The sequence below is a fragment of the Lissotriton vulgaris genome, chromosome 3_1 (assembly GCF_964263255.1).
Source record: "Lissotriton vulgaris chromosome 3_1, aLisVul1.2, whole genome shotgun sequence".
NCBI classification, from domain to species: Eukaryota; Metazoa; Chordata; class Amphibia; order Caudata; family Salamandridae; genus Lissotriton; species Lissotriton vulgaris.
This window is the reverse complement of record NC_141689.1, coordinates 1,037,287,362-1,037,305,884: the sequence shown is the minus strand read 5'-3', so window position 1 is coordinate 1,037,305,884 and position 18,523 is coordinate 1,037,287,362. Positions and strand designations below refer to the sequence as shown.

The 18,523-nt window shown below is 46.5% G+C and overlaps 1 protein-coding gene across 1 annotated transcript in view; it reads left to right on the top strand.

Moving 5' to 3' along the window:
• METTL14 (methyltransferase 14, N6-adenosine-methyltransferase non-catalytic subunit) overlaps window positions 1-18,523 on the top strand; it is a 205,733-nt gene that overhangs the window by 65,188 nt on the left and 122,022 nt on the right. The window contains exon 7 of the mRNA XM_086961446.1: window positions 16,803-16,944. Coding sequence (XP_086817572.1) covers window positions 16,803-16,944 — 142 coding nt within the window. The remainder of the gene's footprint in view (window positions 1-16,802; window positions 16,945-18,523) is intronic.

The following is an 18,523-nucleotide window of genomic DNA, read 5'->3' as shown; positions in this document are numbered from 1 at the left end:
TGTCTGGATAGGCCTATCATTCTGGAATGAGTCTCTTGTTCCACCTCAGCCCATGCTGAGAGTTCCAGGTCATTCCCCAGTAAGCAATCTACAGGTAGGTTATCTGTCACTGCCACTCTCATGGGCCCTGTGACATTACCCCAGCTGAGCTTGACTACTGCCATGGGATGCCTTCTCTTCATTCCATGAATGTCTGTCACCTGATAAGTAAAACCAGGGGTCAGTTGAGCAGAGGGGACCAGATGGTCACTCACCATGGTGAGGCTGGCCCCAGTGTCTCTGAATGCCTCAACTTTCTGACCATTCACTAAAACTTCTTGTCTATACTTTCCCAAAATGTGGGGTCCAGTAGTGAAGTTGGCAAACCCCATGCCAGTCTCACAGACAAGAGTGTGGTCAGGGAACCTGGCTAGGCCATAGTCCTCCTGATTGCCCAAAGTAATGCCCACCACATTCTTGGGGGCACTCCCACCACCTGGGGGATTACCACTAGTGGTAACAGGAGGTTTAGGAGTATTACCTGGGGGTATATTTCCCTTATTACCATTTTTAGGGCAACTGGCATCACTTTTGTAATGACCCACCTGTTTACAGGTATGGCAATAGGGTTTCTTCTGTTCTGAAGGAGTGTTCTGGGACCCACCACCCTTGTTGGAGTTTTGGGGCCCTTGGGAAGTCTTCTCTGTGGATTTATCCCCACCCTTCTCTTGAGGCTTGGTTGATTCCTTTTTCTGGTCACCACCCTGGTTTTTAGGCCTAACCCTGGTTCTGACCCATTTGTCTGCCCTCTTACCCAATTCCTGTGGAGAGGTCAGATCAGAGTCTACCAGGTGCTGATGTAATAACTGGTTCTGACAATTATTTAAGATTTGCTCCCTCATAATTAGATTATACAATCCTTTAAAATCAGTAACCTTACTACCCAGTAGCCAGCCTTCAAAAGCCTTAGTGGCACAATCAACAAAGTCAGTCCAATCTTGAGACTGAGTTTTCTGGGTGTCTCTGAACAGCATCCTGTATTGTTCAGTGGTTAAACCAAACCCATCAACCAGTACATTCTTCAAGATTTTGTAATTGTTAGCATCCTCCACCCTTGTGGTGAGGAGCTTATCTCTACCTTTACCATCAAAGGAGAGCCACAAGATAGCTGCCCACTGACTTTGGGGAACACCCTGCACAGTGCAGGCTCTCTCCAAAGCAGTAATCCATTTGTGGATGTCATCCCCTTCTTTAAAGGGGGGCACTATCTTATTCAGGTGCTTTTTATCAAAACTCCTTTCCCTATTGCTAGGATTATTGCTGCCACCAGTGGGCTGTAGCCCACATAATTCTTGCTCTCTAGCAAGGGCAAGTCTCTCTTTGGCCAGGGCAAGTTCTTCCCTTTCAATCCTCAGTTTGATTGCCCTTTCTTCAGCTTCATACACTCTCCTCTTAGGGGAAGACATTCCTCTGTGAGAAGAGTTGAGAGAGCCATTGGTTTGAATGGATCTGTTAGAGCCTCTTGATAGAGACCTAATTCGTCCATTCCCAATGTTAAGCTGACCTGAGAGTGGGCCCAGGGGTCCCCCAGTACCAAGCTCATGTCTGCTTAAGTTGGACCTGCTTAGTCTTCTGACCTCTACCTGTCCCTTATCTGCCTCATCCCCAGACAACTCATCCTCCTCCTCAGCATCATCTGCCTCATGGAGGGGATGGATATCAAAGGGACCCTGTAAGGAGGGCAAACTTCCTTCTGGATTAGAAGGGTCTGGGTTACCAGCCCTACTGGCATCATAAGCCTCTAAGAGACCAATCAGAAAGGAAGTGGTGGGGTTAGACCCCTGTTTTAGTTTCCTGAGAGTACACACTTGTCTCATCTCATGGAAGCTAAGAGCAGCATATTTTGAAGTGACCTGTGGAGGGTCCACTGACACAAGGGGATACTCAGAGTTTCCTCCTTTGTCTGACATGCTGATTCTAGTGTGGTGTAAGTGATGCACCTACCTACACTATGTGTTACCTACTGATCCCTTGCTAGAGTTGCAGCCAAGGTGTGCTAAGCCTTGAGGAGCTACAACAGCTGGTTCAGTAGAACTCAGAGTATTCTAAGCTTTAGTTATATGTACCTAGCAGTACTTATGTGATCTTTCAACAAGATATTCTTAGGATACGTGTGGTAAAACAACAGCAAGCTCAAATCCCAACCGCTGCCCACCAATGTGAGAAGGTGGCCTGATATGCAGTGGTCACTATTCTAGTGCCCACTATGTATCAGTCCAGCAACCCTTATTGATGATTGGTTGTAAGTCAACCTTATAGACCAGCTATCCTAGTAGCATGGATACGAGCAGTCTAAGGCTAAAGACTCGAGAGGGCGTGTTAAGCCAGCTGTTATACCACACATATACCCCTTGAATACCCAGTGAAAGGACACCACACAAGTGTTATGAAAATAAACAGTTATTTATTAAAGATCACAACAGCCCTGTACTCTTTATGAGGACAGGGTACTAAGCACAAACCAAAACTCTTACAAAAATACTTAAGTTAGCACAGTATATACAAATGCCCGAGGGGCACGGAAAACCATATACTCTAAAAGTGGAATGTGAAATTCCTAGCAGGTAAGTACAGTACTAATAGCTTTTGGAATCGCTAGGACTTGACTAGGGAATCGTTAGATTACGACTAGGAGGCCTAGGGGACTCGGGTGCAGTGTGTGCACTCTCACGCGAGATGCGGACAAAAGTCTATGGTAGCTAGGAAATAGAAAGTTAGTGTTCTCGGGCGAACCCGACCTGGTAGGGAGAAAACGAAAGTAGATTCTGACCCTTGGATAGTGAGGCTATGCTGGGGCACCGAAATGCCGAAGTTACCTAGCCCAGGGGCTGCAGCTGCATAGGTCTGAAAAGACGTCGGGAATCCTCGTAGACGGACCAGGAGCCGGAAGAAAAGATGCTGGCCGGTGACCAGTGAAGAAAGTTCAGTTGGATCCAAGCCTGGATCTCGAAGATGGATGACACCTGAAAGCAGAGGGGACCAAGTTCGAGACTACTAGCCAGTAGTCAGTGGGCACCAGGAGGGCACCGGATGGTAGCCACCTCGACAAGGTGAGTGGGTGACGCTGGGGCTCGAAGATCTCACGGACCAGGAGGCGTTGTCGGCGACCAGGATGGAGGATCGAGCTGTCCCACGAAGATAGAAGCTGTCGGCGTCGCTGGACCCAGGATTGGGCAACAAAGCCTTGGCAAATTCAAGCCCACGCGGTGGACCTAAAATGGCGTCTGGGGTGGACCAGGAGGGTCCGGGGTGCCTCTCTTGAAAAAGGAAGCAAGGGCCAGCCTGGAGCAACCAGACCAGCAGAAGAGTTGTCGTCGGGCGTCGTTCAGAAGGCCACAAGCCAGCCGGCTAGTAGCCAAACAACGCGGTGCACAGCAAACAGCAGAAGGGCCCCACGCCGATCGTGGAGATGCAGGGAGGCTGACCTTGGTTGCTGGAGCTGCGCTGGGTCGGGGCTTCTCGGACCCCAAAGCACTCACCAGTGGAGGACACAGTGGGCTTGCAGTAAAGATGTCGTGCAGTCTTGGCGATCGTCGGTCCCTCGAGGTCTCGTCGCACTCACGGTTCTCAGCTTTGCTGTAGAGGTGAGTAGAGGTCAGAGGTGCCAGGGAAGCCGGGTCTCGTCGAGCTGGGTCGTCGGATTCGTGATGAAGGACTTGCAGCAGACCGCAGTGTTCTTTAGGATGGTGCCCGCTTGATGCAGGGTGACTACTCCTTAGCCACAAGGGAGAATCTTGAAGAAGAAATCGTGAAGTCCTTTCGAAGAAAGTGGTATCTTGATTCCAAAGATGATCTAATTTGAACAGGGGGCCAGCTCCTATCTTTATACTGAAAAAGGGGGCTGACCCGGTGACTAGGTCCTGCCTATGGGTGGGACCAGGAGGGGGGTGGTTACACCCCTCTCCCCTGCCGGACTTCCCCAGGCCAGGGGCTGGTGTGCCCCTGGAACTGGTTCTGACTGGCCTATGCGTAGTGAGCACCGGGGTGCCACTCAGCAGTCACCTTCCTGAAAAGCCCTGCCTACCCAGGATACACAAAACCATGTCTGGGACGGTGCTAGCACCGCCCCTGACAGGAAACCCTTTGTCCAGGCCTCCCTCGCTGGAAGGACTCCCAGCAGCAGGAGGTCAGACTCGTGTCTGTGGTGGCAGCATCCATTTTGTGGAGCTGAGGCTTCAGTTAACTTTAACCGGGGTTCACAGTTACATACATGTCGTGTCCCTCTAGAAGGGTGGAATGCTAACCCCGTCGCCAGAATTGGCGAGGGGTTAGTATTCCAATTCGTATGACACCTTACTCGACATGTTTTGATAAAGCAATACCAAAGATAGCATTTAACCGCGAGGATTATAATGCACTTAAGAGTATATGGTATGCGATATCATGGAACAGCTATTAGGACTTGGTTCCGCAAGCTGCAGACAGGCTCAGCTCATGCCAGAGCACCATCTCACACGATTCCAAGCACTCTGCCTTCAGGATTGTCAAGGCCTGCCATAGGAGTGACTGATAGGAATCTGTGTGTCCATTTTAGGGTTAGGTATAGGTATACTACACCTACAGCAAAGGGTGATTACACGACTTTGCCCCAGCTGTCATGCAGCCAGTTGTGTCAAATTTAGGAGGCCAGAGGGGTGTGGTGCTACAAATGCTTAAGCGATGCTCGCCAGATGTAGTTTTTCTACAGGAGACCCACTTGGTGGGTCATGCTTGCAAGGCCTTGAATAGACGGGGTTACAAAATGGTGGCTCACGCAGGGTTCTCTTCGGGCTCCAGGGGGGTGGGCATAATGGTGCGCGCGTCCCTTCCGTTGGAGGTGGCGTCTGTGCTGGCTGATGATAGAGGCAGATACGTGGCACTGGTGGGTAGATGGGAGGACCGCACGCTAGTTTTGGTTTCGGTTTATGTACCCCCGGGGCTGCAGGAGACTACATTCAGGGACCTGGCTGGCGCCATCTTAGGTCTTCCCGAGGGATTGTTACTGGTGGGCGGGGACTTCAATTCGGTTGTCTCAGGGGAACTGGACCGTTTCCCTCCCAGGGATCTTCGCCCTTCCCAGTCTTGGATGCCTGACTTTGTATGTTCCATGGGGATGATTGATTGTTGGCGTTTACTACACCCTACTCAGCGACAGTACTCCTTCCTCTCGGGTGCTCACGGTAGCTTCTCTAGGCTGGACTACGTCCTAGCCCCGGCGGCCCAGGCACAGTCTGTTTCCACCGCGCGCCTCCTGGCCCGAGGTATCTCGGACCACTCTCCGGTCTGGATTTCGTTTGACTTCCAGGTCCCTGCATCCTCGCGAGTTGCCCCCATCAACCCGTGGTACTTTCGCGATCCGAAGACCCGATCCCTCCTGACCAAGGCTATGGACTGGTACTTTGCTGAGAATACCGGTTCCGTAGACTCCGCCGTCTCCCTCTGGGAGGCTTTTAAGACTGTTCTTCGTGGCGAGGCCTTCTCTCTGATCGCGGAGGCACGCCGCCGCCGCGATGAAGACGTGGTGCGGCTGGAGTCTGACCTCGCAGACTTGGACACCCAGCTGGAACTGGGCCCGTCACCCGACCTGGTCCATGCCATCTCGCTTAAGCAATCCGAACTCCGGGCCACCGCCACTGACGCAGCGAAGGCCTTGAGCAGGGAACAGCAGGGAAGAATTTATGATTCCGGTGATAAAGCTGGTAAGCTCCTGGCCTGGTTGGATAAGCGGGAATTGGCGTCCCGGGTGGTCCCGGAACTGGTGGGTGAGGACGGTTTAACCTTGACGGACCCGGCGGCTATAGCCGGGTCCTTCGCTGAATATTTTGAAGGGGTTTATTCCTCCGCAACTCCCCTCCCGGAGTCCGCTTCGGCCTCCTATCTGGAAGACATTGACCTCCCCTGCCTGTCTGATCTTGACCGTGAGGACATGGATCGGGACCTGACTGACGACGAGGTTGCCCTGGCGATTCGCTCGTTGCGATCTGGCAAAGCGCCGGGTCCTAACGGTATCCCGGTTGAATTATACAAGCTAAAGGCTGACGTGTTGGCCGCGCCGTTGCGCAAAATGTTCCTCGAGGCCCGCGAGCAGGGGGAACTCCCCCCCGACCAGAGACTCGCCACCATTGTGGTGATCCACAAGGAAGGGAAGCCGCGGAATTTGTCCCGGTCCTACAGGCCCATTTCACTGTTAAATGCCGAACCCAAGATCTTAGCGAAACTACTGGCCAACCGGCTGGTGGGCGTGATCACAGATCTGGTACATCCGGACCAGTCCGGGTTCATACCACACCGGAACACGGCGCTTAATTTAAGGAGACTTCACGCAGTTCTGGCACGCGCTCACTTGCTTCGCGACCCGGCGGTCCTGGCTTCACTTGACGCTACTATGGCTTTCGATTCCCTAGAGTGGAATTATTTGTGGGCAGTTCTAGCCAAGCTGGGCTTCGGGCCATCCTACATTGGATGGGTCCGACTGTTATATTCTGCACCGCTGGCTAATGTGGCTGTTAACGGTAGACTTTCGGCCTCCTTTGCACTGCACAGAGGTACCAGACAGGGCTGCCCGCTTTCGCCGCTCTTGTTTGCACTAGCGCTGGAGCCCCTGGCGGCGAAGCTTAGAACCCACCCTGATGTTTCAGGGATCACGTGGTCGCCTGGTTTCGAGGACCGAGTGTCGCTTTACGCGGACGACATCCTCCTTTACCTTACCTCTCCTTGTCGCTCGCTCATCGTGGTTTTTGACCTGCTGGGTACCTTTGGGTCGTTCTCGGGACTGGTGATCAACTGGTCTAAATCCTCACTGTACACGTTGTGTGGGGATACTCCGCGCCTCCCCCGTGGGTGCTCGATTCAGGTGGCCCAACAGGGCTTCCGGTACTTGGGCATCTACGTGTCGCGCGACCCCCGAGCCCGCTACTCACGCAATCTTCTGCCACCGCTCGAGCGCTTACGGAGGGATGTCGAGATTTGGAAGAAACTGCCTATCTCTTTGATGGGCAGGGCAGCGCTGTTTAAGATGATGGCGTTGCCCCGCTTCCTGTACGCTTTGCAGAATTCTCAGGACCCGGTCCCGACCAAGTACTTTGGCGAGATCGAATCCCTGCAGCGGGCACTGCTGTGGGATGGGCGGCCGAGAATATCACTGCTCAAATTGACTATTCCCTGTTATGACGGTGGTATCGCACTACAGGATATGCGGCGTTATTATTGGGCGTCCCAGCTTGCGGCGGTTAACCATGGCCTCTATGGCCCAGCGGTAAGCCCGGGCTACGCTATGGATCGGTGGCTAGTTAACGACGGTAACTACTATAGAGCTCTTTACTCCAGGTCGTTGGATCGTAGGCTGACAGGCCCCACCAGAACGATGGTACACGTATGGCGTGCAGTCACGGACACCCTTGGCTGGAAAGATAAGATCACTCTGGCCACTCCCCTGTATGACTCAGATGCGCTGGGGAAACTGTGGAAGACCAAAGGTTTTGACCGGTGGGACACCATCGGAATATCTAAAGTTGGTGACATGGTTGCGCGGGGAAGGATCAAGTCGTTTGCCTCGCTGCAACTCGAGTACCAGCTGGCGTCGACGGAATACTTCCGACACGCCCAGCTTAGCCATGCCCTCTCCCCCCACGTCTCTGATGGTGGTGCTATCCCTGAGTCCTCGCCCCTGGAGGATCGGGTACTGGACGGCCATATGCCGGACAGCGCCATTTCCCTGACCTACAAAAAACTGATCAACGTGAGGGTGGACTTGCTTGAACGACTGCGGATGCACTGGGTGAATGATGGCATAGAAATGGACGACGAGGAATGGCAGTCAGCGGCCTCCTCCCCCAGGGAGGTGGCCATATCGGCGCGGTTGCGTCTGGTCCAGTTGAAAATTCTGCATAGAGTGTATGTCACTGGCCCCAGGCTCATCCACATGGGGCTTTCCACGGATGGCCTGTGTCGGCGGGGTTGTGGTATGCTTGCTACCTTCCTACACATCCTCTGGGAGTGTCCTGGTGTGGCCCGGTTCTGGAAGCGAGTGCATGAGGTGATGGAGGAGGTGACTGGAGTGGCCCTGCCGGCCGAGGCTCGACGCTGCCTCCTAAATGTGTGGTGTCCGAATGACTACAGTGTGGCCCAGACCCGATGGGTCACCTTAGGCAACATGGTGGCCAAGAGGGACATTGCCCAGAAGTGGGGTGCGCCCGCTCCCCCTTCCCTTAGCCTCTGGGAGAACAACATGGATTGGTGCATGCTGCGGGAGAAAGCGGTGTATGTAGCCAGGGGCAAGCCCAAAATGTGGAGATCAGTATGGGGTGCCTGGAATTCGTATCGGGGCGAATTATGCGAACCCCCGCTTGAGCCGGATTTGGAGGTCCATTCCTCCCCATAGATTGCTACCCTTCCCGTTATTCCAGACAGAACATCCTGGAACGATACCCCCCCCATACCTTTGTGTCGCAATTGATATTCTGAGCTATGTTGGATGTGCGGCCCCAGGCCCCCTCCCGCTGTGCCCCATTACTACTTATGTACTGTCCTCGGCCAAGTCTTTCTCTTCTCTCTCTCTCCTACTTTCTTTCGTGCCTAGGCACTTCGTTCTCTGGTGGCCTTTCGGGGCCCTCATATTCTTTTTGGGTTTTTTCCTTCCAAGTTGTTCGTAATTGAAAATTAAACCTGACTGCTTCTGCGCATTGTTTTGTACATGAGTCTACCTGCTACCTTAATGCTGCCTGGCCTCCGGGATGTATGGCTGAATAGCGGTGTACTTTTTTCTATAAATAAAGGTTTCCCAAAAAAAAAAAAAAAAAAAAAAAAATTTAGGAGGCCAGCCAGGGGTGGCATAATACATGCTGCAGCCCCTGGCAGCCCTGGGTACACCCATGCCCTGAGTTACAGGGTCTGATAGGGTGGCCCAGTACCAATGGGAAATGTACCTAGGGTACATGGAATCCATTTTAAAGAGAGAGCAGTAGGCCTGGGGTCCTGATTGGCAGGGTCCCAGGTCGACTATGTCCAAAACCAGCTAAAACACAGGGCAAAAAGTTGGGGGCAACCATAGTCAGGATGTACCTTCCTACAGTCATTACATCCAGATAAGGTACAACAAGTAACATCATACCTACAACAAGTCAGTACTATTGGCTTTGTCAATGGCCGTAAGTCGCATAAGATAAATAAGCAGCAATTACGGCTTGTATATAATATTGAAAAAGCTTCCACTTAAAGCCCTGGTGACACCACAACAATGTTGCTGCTCCTGAGTTTCAAAAAGAGAAGGGAAATTTTGAGAGAAAATGACTGTCTTTAAAGGATTTCCTTTCGCCCTACAACGCTCACCTGGCATGACGTCATGCCATAACTTCTCCACTAGTGAGAAGTATAAGCAGTGTGAGCAGCGCACATCAGTGTGCCTGCTGTCACTGCAGTCCGGAAAAAACACGGACCGCCTGTGCCAGGGACAAAACAGAGCCTGATAGAGACCTGTTTCGAGCCGCCCTTTAAAAAACTGCCGTTGCTCAGCACCAGCGAGTCCCGGCCCTCTTAAAACCCTGCTTGTTTATCTTGTTAGTGTTAATCAGCGATCTTGAGGAATACTTGTTTGCGATTGCACAGTCACAATAATAATTTAACCTTGCTGAAAGATATCTTGCAGTTAATTATATCGCAGATAATGGCATTCTCAGTTGACAATGTGAGATTGGCAGGCGAATATTTAGTAGAAACGTTAATTTGTTTATGTAACTTTTATCCAAGTCCTTAATACATTTTCCAGGGAGCACTATTGCTCCATATAATGTACCGGGGGCTAAGTTAGATTCGAATGCCTTAAGAGATTGATAAATTGCATGGCCTCCATGAACTTTCATAAATCTTCTAACTGGTTGTGCGGCTGTGCAAGCCTTAGTTTTCAAATTCAAGAGACGAATTGACCATCTAAGCTTAGTATCTATCGTTCGGCCGTGATAATTATACCTTGTGACTTCCTCCAGAACGTGCTCATTAATTTTTAGATTAACATGATTCAGATATTTATCAAAGGCCATAACTTTTGTTTTACAGGGATTAATTTTAAGGTAATTTTCCACGTTGAATTTGTTTAGTTTATATCACTATAACTGAAGGCCTAACAGGGCCATTGAGAAAAGAATAAGATCATCCACATATGCCAGATAGGTTATTGTTTTACCACCAAGATTTGCAGACAATGCCTCCGGATGGTTTAAAACTTTTGACAGATCCACAATGTATATAAAAAAAAAGTGGCGCTAAAATGCAGCCCTGTTTGGGTCCATTTAATGTTGATATTTTTGCTGATAGGGCATTTTTTGTCAGCTTAAACTGAAGCCAGATATCGGCATGGCGAGATATAAAAAAAAATGTAGAATAGCATGTTTGATTCCACATTTGGACATTTTTTCACAAAGTGTTTTTCTGATTGACCTTGTTGAAAGCTGATATATAGTCAACATAGCATACGTATAAACTAAGATTCCTTTTTGAAGATTTATTTACCAAAAGTTTTGCATCAATGATGTTATCAACCGTCGAGCTTCCCGGTCTTAAACCAGTTTGCTGCATAGGAATGTGAATATTATCAGAGTCCCTCCATAAGAAGTTAACACACATGAATTTCGCAAAAAGCTTTCCTTCGGCATCTAAGATGAGAATGTGATGATAATTATTTAGGTTCTGCTCTGAGCCTTTTTTGTGCACACGAAGAGAGTAAGATACCAAAACCTTTGTAAATAAATCATCCCATAACAGAGGTTTTGCTTTTATCACATCAGTTGGCATACCAGTAGGGTCCGCCTCTCTAGAGAAATGTGAATTGTTTATTACCATCACCATCTCAGTTCTAGTAATCCAAAGATCACTTTTGTAATAACATAGAATTTCAAATGTGGAGCTACTGCAAGCATAGAGATTGTCCACATGCTATACTTCATATGGTATGTAGAAATCGTTAGCCGGTTTAAGAGAACCCGTACCCCAACCAACCAAAGACCTGAATAGTCTTGTATTATGAGTTTTAATAGTGGTGCAATCTCATCCATGTTGACTCCTGATTCCTTAGGCGGATTTCCTGAAGTTCATTTCATGATTGTTTTTTCCTTTTTTTAACTCCATATCTCTCCAGGCAGATCTCAGTTTCTTTAAAATAACTCATTTGTTTCTGATGGTTTCTTTTTGCTAAGATTATAAAGTGATCTTTAGTTCTAGGACAAATAAACAATCTATTGGTTGTGTCTATTGGAAATAAAAAAAAATATCTTATAAAAAGTTCATCCAATGACTACTCAGTTTAATAGATTTCTGTGAAAAATAGAGATGTATCTAACATTGATTAAAACTGGCATTCCAATTAATTGATTTTAAATTAGTTAAAGTGCTGGTAATTTAGTGAGCTCCCTCGATACACAATGAACATAACCCTGAACAGTATGTTGTGTATATGTTTCGAGGAAGCCTAACGACGCCACTACAATAGCTTTCTTATATTGATTGCTTATCTTTTGACCCTGTATAATCTTTCAGGTTTGTCACTCATGGAACATGGTGGCAACTTCTCCAGATGCATGAACTGAAAACTATTAAGGTGCAGATTTCCTAACATTTGGGGCAATGCAGCAAGTCAACTTGCACTGCTTCAAACGGAGAGGGCAGGAATGTGCCATGTTTACTTATGCATGTTTCTGCTCTCTCAGCACTGGCACACAGTGCAGCCTAGTGCCAAAGCAGACACCCTTATTCTATGGTGCAAGGGTGCCTGCGTTACTTGGCACGTAGGGTCACCTTCCTGCACAAAAACAATCCTCTCAGGCATTTTCAAGAAATACATGTATTTCTCCTTGTTACGCCTCACCAGGGAAGGTATAGCATTTTGTCGCATTCCCATGTTTAATAAATCTGGTACTGTGGCAAACACCATGGGTGGATGCGTTGGAACACCCACGCTCCACCCATGGAATGCCTTTCCAGCATAGAGTAACACAAAGCAGCGGCATTTACTGCCTTGCGTTACTCCAGATTTACTATGCCACACATAGCCACTCAAGGTGACTCTGCGTGGCATTGTAAATCTAATTTAAGGGCTTGCGTCACTTTGCGTGACGCAATGGCGAGGTAAACCATTAGTATATCTTGGCCTAAATTGTTTGTTCCCTGTTCCGAAAATACAAAAGCTAATCTCCATTAACTCTGCTGAGATGTGTCTGCATGTTATTCTTTTTTTAACTTATTTAACATAAACCTAATTGTAATGAGAAAAGGAAAGCAAAGGGTCCATGCCAAAAAGCTAGCTCATAAACCGTGAAGAAACCAGCTCATATTTTTAAAAGTAAGTGGCTATCGGCACATCTTGAGCGGAAGTGTCTACCCCTTCCAAAATTTAGAAAACAAAATTATACACAGACTTTTGTCTGTTCCCCAATACTCGTCTACTACACAATGTCACACCGAGGTGGGCCTCAGTTTTTTGGAGGATTGCATAAAAATACAACTACTGTTGTTATGGTTAAAATATCTGTAGGAACCCAGAAGAGCATCTTACCAGTTCCATAATATCAAATCTCTGTGCTTTAGACAACACGGCGGGTATACCGTGGTTGTCCTACGTTAGGAAAGGCTTTAATGAACTGGGTACTCCAGAGGGGGTTTAGACAGTGAGAACTCTGCGCTTCTGGCCCCAGCTTTGGTGAAAGCTTTGTTTTATAAGCAGTGTTACAGGGTATGCAAGGCAGTTCCGTGTGCAAGGGTGTCGGGTACACCCACTTGGAACGTCACGGAGATCAACCCGAACAAACCTAAAACTCAACTCTAATGAGTGGAACAGATTTCTCCTAACTAGGCTTTGTCTTAACTAACTACACTTTTTGCTGGCTTTTTCCATCCCGGGGTCATGGTTTGCATTACTCCTTACATGTCCCCGCAATGGCAGCCCCATTCAACGCACAATGCACTTTATAATATCCTTTACACTTTACACCTCGCAAATTAAATGTTTTCTTCTTCGAATTTTACTTGGATCTAAAATGAGATTGCAAAGAGATGGCCTTTGCCTTTTTAGAGCCACTAGGGAGCAGCCCCGAGGTGCGTTATGCCATGATACATTTAAAAAAATCCTCCTTATCAATCGGAAAGTGATATTGATATGGACTTGTATATGCCACATTGTTTTTATTGTAATTATTAGTGTATATGCTATTTTTTTTAAAGATGGTTCAAGAAAATTTACTTTGTTTTTGATATGCACTTTTATGTCTCAATGTTGCCAAATAAAGTATGATGACTGACTGACAATGCCGCTCGCAAGCCGTTCTCTGCCTAAGCATCTTGGGACTTCACTTGCCTCTACCATAAGAAACATTTGGGACTGAGAAGCACGCCGATTTGGGGTGAACTAAGGCGAACTGCTGGGTCGGGACTGCGAGACCCAGCGCTCACCTCGCCTTATCCACTCAGCGCAGCTGGAGTCTCTTCCCGCCCCCAACGCCCTTTACTTAAACACGCCCCCTACCGCGGATCGCGGGACGCGCACGGGGCGAAGCCCGGGCAAAGGGCGGGCCGTCCAAGGCCGTCCAAGGCCGATCAAGGCCGGGCTGGGCCATCCTATTTAGTTCTAGGTCAGTTTAATTACATTATCATACTGCCTTTTTAGTTATAGACACGTCATATCTATTGTAACATTTATTCTTTGATCAGTGTTTCTGTCATTATGGTTTTACGCTCAGGGAAAAGCAGATTGGTCACTTTAAACACAAACCCTGGCCTTGTTACGGGCTCCCTGGATCAGTTCTTTAAAAGGACTACCAGAATATTAGAGAAGGAAATAGTCCTTACAGAAAAGCGTTTGTTGATTGACCTTCTGACTGGCAAGCGGTCTTCCCTGGGTGCAATCGGGTCTGCAGTAACTCCGGCCCATGGCAACGAGTTGGCCCCCTTGGTAGTTACTAGTCCAATTCCCTGTCTACTAGAGGAGGACTCAGTGGGTTCTGTTAGTGTGACTGTATCGAGTTTAATTGCACTTGGTTCCTTTTCGAGTGACGAAAGCCGTAGAACATCAACAGCTATCCTACCTATCCCCCCTATTTCCGTTCCCCTCTTAGAACAAGTTAAAGATCAGGTAACGGACGAAGGGAACGACAATGGTTCGGTAACCCCCAAATCTGGGAAAAAGAAGAGAGGGGGTGGATATAGGAAGTGTAGTGCCTCTAGATTAAGCAGATTACCCAAATCCCAAAATCTTAGGGTTTTTTCACAGCCGGTAGTCGAGCCTACAATTCCAAACATTATTTTAGCCAAGAATGTTTCACCCCAGATTCCTCAGAACCGACCGAAATGGTTTGACGCAGAATGCTCTGCTGCTCAATCAAGTTTAATGAAGGCTTTACATCAAGTACTACGGGACTGAGAGCTTGTTAGAAAATCTAGGAAAATTTATAGAGATGCGATTTAATAGGCGAAAATCAGAATTAAGGGCCAAGGCCTGGGAAGATCTGGGGATGGCGGCAGAACTGAGGTTATTTTGGGAGGTAATAAACCGACCATTTTTAAGGAGTGAAGATAAGGGCAACATGATAGTTCATATACCGGGGGACACCTGGGTAACACATTATGGCAAAAGTCAGCCAAAACACTCTTTCAATCACCCTCTCAGAGATATAGATTGCTTTGAGGAAGGGCACCCCATTAAAGGCCCCAGGGCCAGATGCAGTCCCTCTAGATTTTTTCAAACACAATGTGGAGGTGTGGGCGCCACTCTTATTAAATGTTTTTAGAGCAATTGTGGTGGGGCGCATCCCAACCTCTTGGAAAGAGGCGGTAGTGGTACCGATTTTTAAAAAACTCAACAAGGGTGACCCGTGCTGCTACAGGCCAATATCAATAATAGATGCTTCCTGCAAATTGATGGGCAGAGTGATATTGCCACGCCTCGAAACATGGGCGGATTCTGCAGGTATTATAGTGGATTCCCAGTATGGGTTTAGGAGAGGTAAGGGAACCACTGAGCAGTGTCTCAATTTGGCATTAATAATGGGTAAGTACATGAGGGCCAAGCATAGTTGTATCCACTTGGCCTTCATGGACTTATCTAGTGCATTCAACACTGTATGTAGGGGTAAGTTGTGGCAAATGATGGAAACCATGGGGTTTGAAGAACCGCTGGTCACCCTGCTTCGTAGACTCCATGCGCCACATCAGTGAGAGTTAGATTCGGTTTAGGTGGGGAAAAGACAAAATCTATTCCATCCACCGAAGGTGTCCGTCAGGGATGCATCTTGGTCCCTTTTTTATTCCTGGTATACACTAACGGTCTAGAAAGCTTTTTGCTGGATAGTGGTGTCGACTTCCCCCAGGCTAACGGTAAACGGATACCGATGTTGTCATATGCAGACGACACAGTTTTAATGACCCTCACTGCTAATGGCATGCAGACTTGTCTAAATGCCTTTGAAGTCTTTATGGAAGGTTTAGACCTCAGGGTGAATTTTGCTCAGTCTTTTGCTATGGCCTGCGGTCCGAAAGCGGTAAAATCTTGCAGGTACATGGTGAAGGACTCAATAATTGCGAAAGTTGACAATTTTAACTACCTGGGCAATCTATTTAACAAAAAACTGAATTGGGATCCCTTAATCTCAGCCTGTGTACAAAAGGCTACACAATCGATTTAGGCTCTTTTTCGCTTCTCTAGTAAATTAGGTCAAAGGCCGATTCTAGAATTGATAACTCTATACAAAGCTAAATGCCTTTCTGCCGCAACATTTGGGGCAGGATTGTGGGGGACCCAAAACTGCGACAAGATGCAAGTTATGGAAAACAAATTTATAAAGCGTCTCCTATCTGTCCCCTCCGGTACCTCAAATAGCTTTTGCCATGAGGAGGTGGGTATTGAGTATGTGAGCGACATCATCCATGTGTCTCCTTTGTTGTTATGGTCTAAAGTATGGCAATCTGAAGAACTGAAATTGACAAAGGAAATCTTGCAAGACTGCCTTAAACTTGACCATTCTATGGAGATCCCATGGTTGCTGTATGTAAGGGATACTTTTTATAAGATTGGGTTGGGGCATATGTTCCAAAATCCTGATATGGGTGGTAAGGACTCCAAGTTGAAAATTAAAAATGCCTATTACACCAGTTTAGGTATTTTGAGCTGGCATTATATAAGAGGGGTAAGCTGCAGCAGCAGTTTTACCTATCAAATATTATGCACACACAATGGCGCTTTTATCTGACAAGGTTTCGACTTAGCTCATTACATTTTCTTTTTGCTTTTCCAAAACAAGGGGGGTGGTGTGAGAGGCTATTGTATAAGGACACAAGAAATCAGTTTAGTGAGCCTGTTTTTTAAACCCTAGGATCCCGTTATTATAAAGAGGGCTATGAACATTTATTGACCTTGTCAACTTCGGAGATATGTAGTGCTGTACTCAGTTTCATTAGAGTGGCCCTTGTTATTAGAAAGCGATACTGAATAGTATTAGGAGTGCTAATTTCCTGTAAACGACCACTACGTGGATTTCCTACTGAAATGCATATGCACTTTATGGAATGTGCACAAATTTGAACTGTTTGTTTCAAATGTACTGTAATCATAATATGTAAATATGTACTTTGATTCTTATGATAACTTTAGGTTTTAAAATTGTATTGATCTTTTAAATGTATGTACACTTTTATGATTCTATCCATGAATCTAAATAAAGTTATTTGAATCAAATCAAATTGAATCGACTGACAATGCACTCTAGACAAGCACTCCCAATTAAGCATTTGATTTGTATTTTTTTAAGGTATTTGCAGGCTGACATGGAAACTTTTGACCTAAGGGAACTAGGATCTGAGTTTGATGTCATTCTTTTGGAACCACCGTTAGAAGAATATTACAGAGAAACTGGAATCACTGCCAACGAGAAGTGCTGGAACTGGCATGATGTAAGTGCAGCTTGAGTGTGTGTGTGATGGAGGAGTATGTGCTTGTTATTTATAGGGCAAGCTATTCTCTCCACGTATTGTGAACAACTTTTCAGTTGTATGGATTTTGAAGTTTTTTTGTATCTGTTGGTCCTGTCAAGTAAAGAAAAATATTTGGGAGATCAAGTTATCTCAGATTCAAAAGAATTCAAAAACCTATCTCACTCCGTCTGCATCACTCACTCAAATATCAACATGTTACTCGGGGAACACTTACCAAAGGAAAAAAACAATATTTATGTAAAAATATACATTTTATTTCAATACAAAACATATGAATCCATTTGCAGTTATAGTTAAAAACACATACAAAGTACAATAAAACCACCTAGTGTGGAAAAGGACAAAAATGGGAAAAGACAATAGAATTTGTCTTAGTCTTGTTAATTCGGACCCTCTGTTTGACAACAATGGGAAGGATTTTCCTTCCTTATACCCAAATTGTTTGCTGACAACTCCGAATTTAACCCTTTGTAAATGCGTTGACGCGTTTCGGAAGCCTTGAATGTTTATGGCCTCCTTTCTCAGGACAATGTCTATGATTTTCTCCACAATCAGTGTATCACCTATGCGATTGCATCATGGTGAATTGTGTCAAATGTTTTTCTCTGGGGTCGTTTTGGAGATTGCACGATTTCCCAAACTCCTTTATTTAATAGGACGATGGAAAGCCTCAAATATGGTGTCATTCAGTTTTTTTGCACCAGTTTTCGATTTTCCTATCGTACTCCTCAAGGTATCTTGTCTGTTGGTCCTGTACATCAAACGTTTGTGGAAAGTAAAATGGAATTTTAATTTTCGGTACATAGCATAGGTGATCTGTTCTTCTTTGTTCTTTCAATGAGTTGGTAATATTTCTTTCTTAGGAACAAAAACAAGGAAAATTGAGGATTCTGCAAACAGATTTAAGGACTGGTCAGCACTTTTGTTGCACATTCACTTAGCAGGTCTGCACACTGTGCTGCCAATACCTAATATATTGTGTTTTTGTAATAGTGGCCCTTTGTGTAACTAATAGCATAATGGCCTTATTGGCTATTAGATGTTGTTTCAAAATTCAACAGTCCTCTCTTTTTTTTAATACTTAGTGATATTTATGTTCATATTTTAAGTAAAACAGGCATATGTCAAAGCAGTGGCTAATAAACATAATCGCCCAAGACTTTTTAACCATTTGTTTGATCTTTTGGGGATCCACACATTACCCAAAGTGCTAGATGTCCTCGGGGAAATTTGAGATAGCCTATTCAGGGATATCAGGGATACATTTACAAGTAATGTTTCCTTCTTTTCTTCCTTTGAATGCTATATGTGTCACCGATTACCCTGCCATTGCCCATTTCCCATAAATCTATGTTGCAGTGAAGTCAAAGACTTCACCAGCATCTATCACTTGAACTTGTGGTGTGATGATTTTTGTCTGGAGGTGTAAGCAATGGTGGAAGTAGTCCAAGACAAACAGACTTGGTTCTAGCTACAGGTAGAACAAAGAAGAGACGGACTAGCTGTCTTTCAATGCCTATTAATTACAAATTGAGTC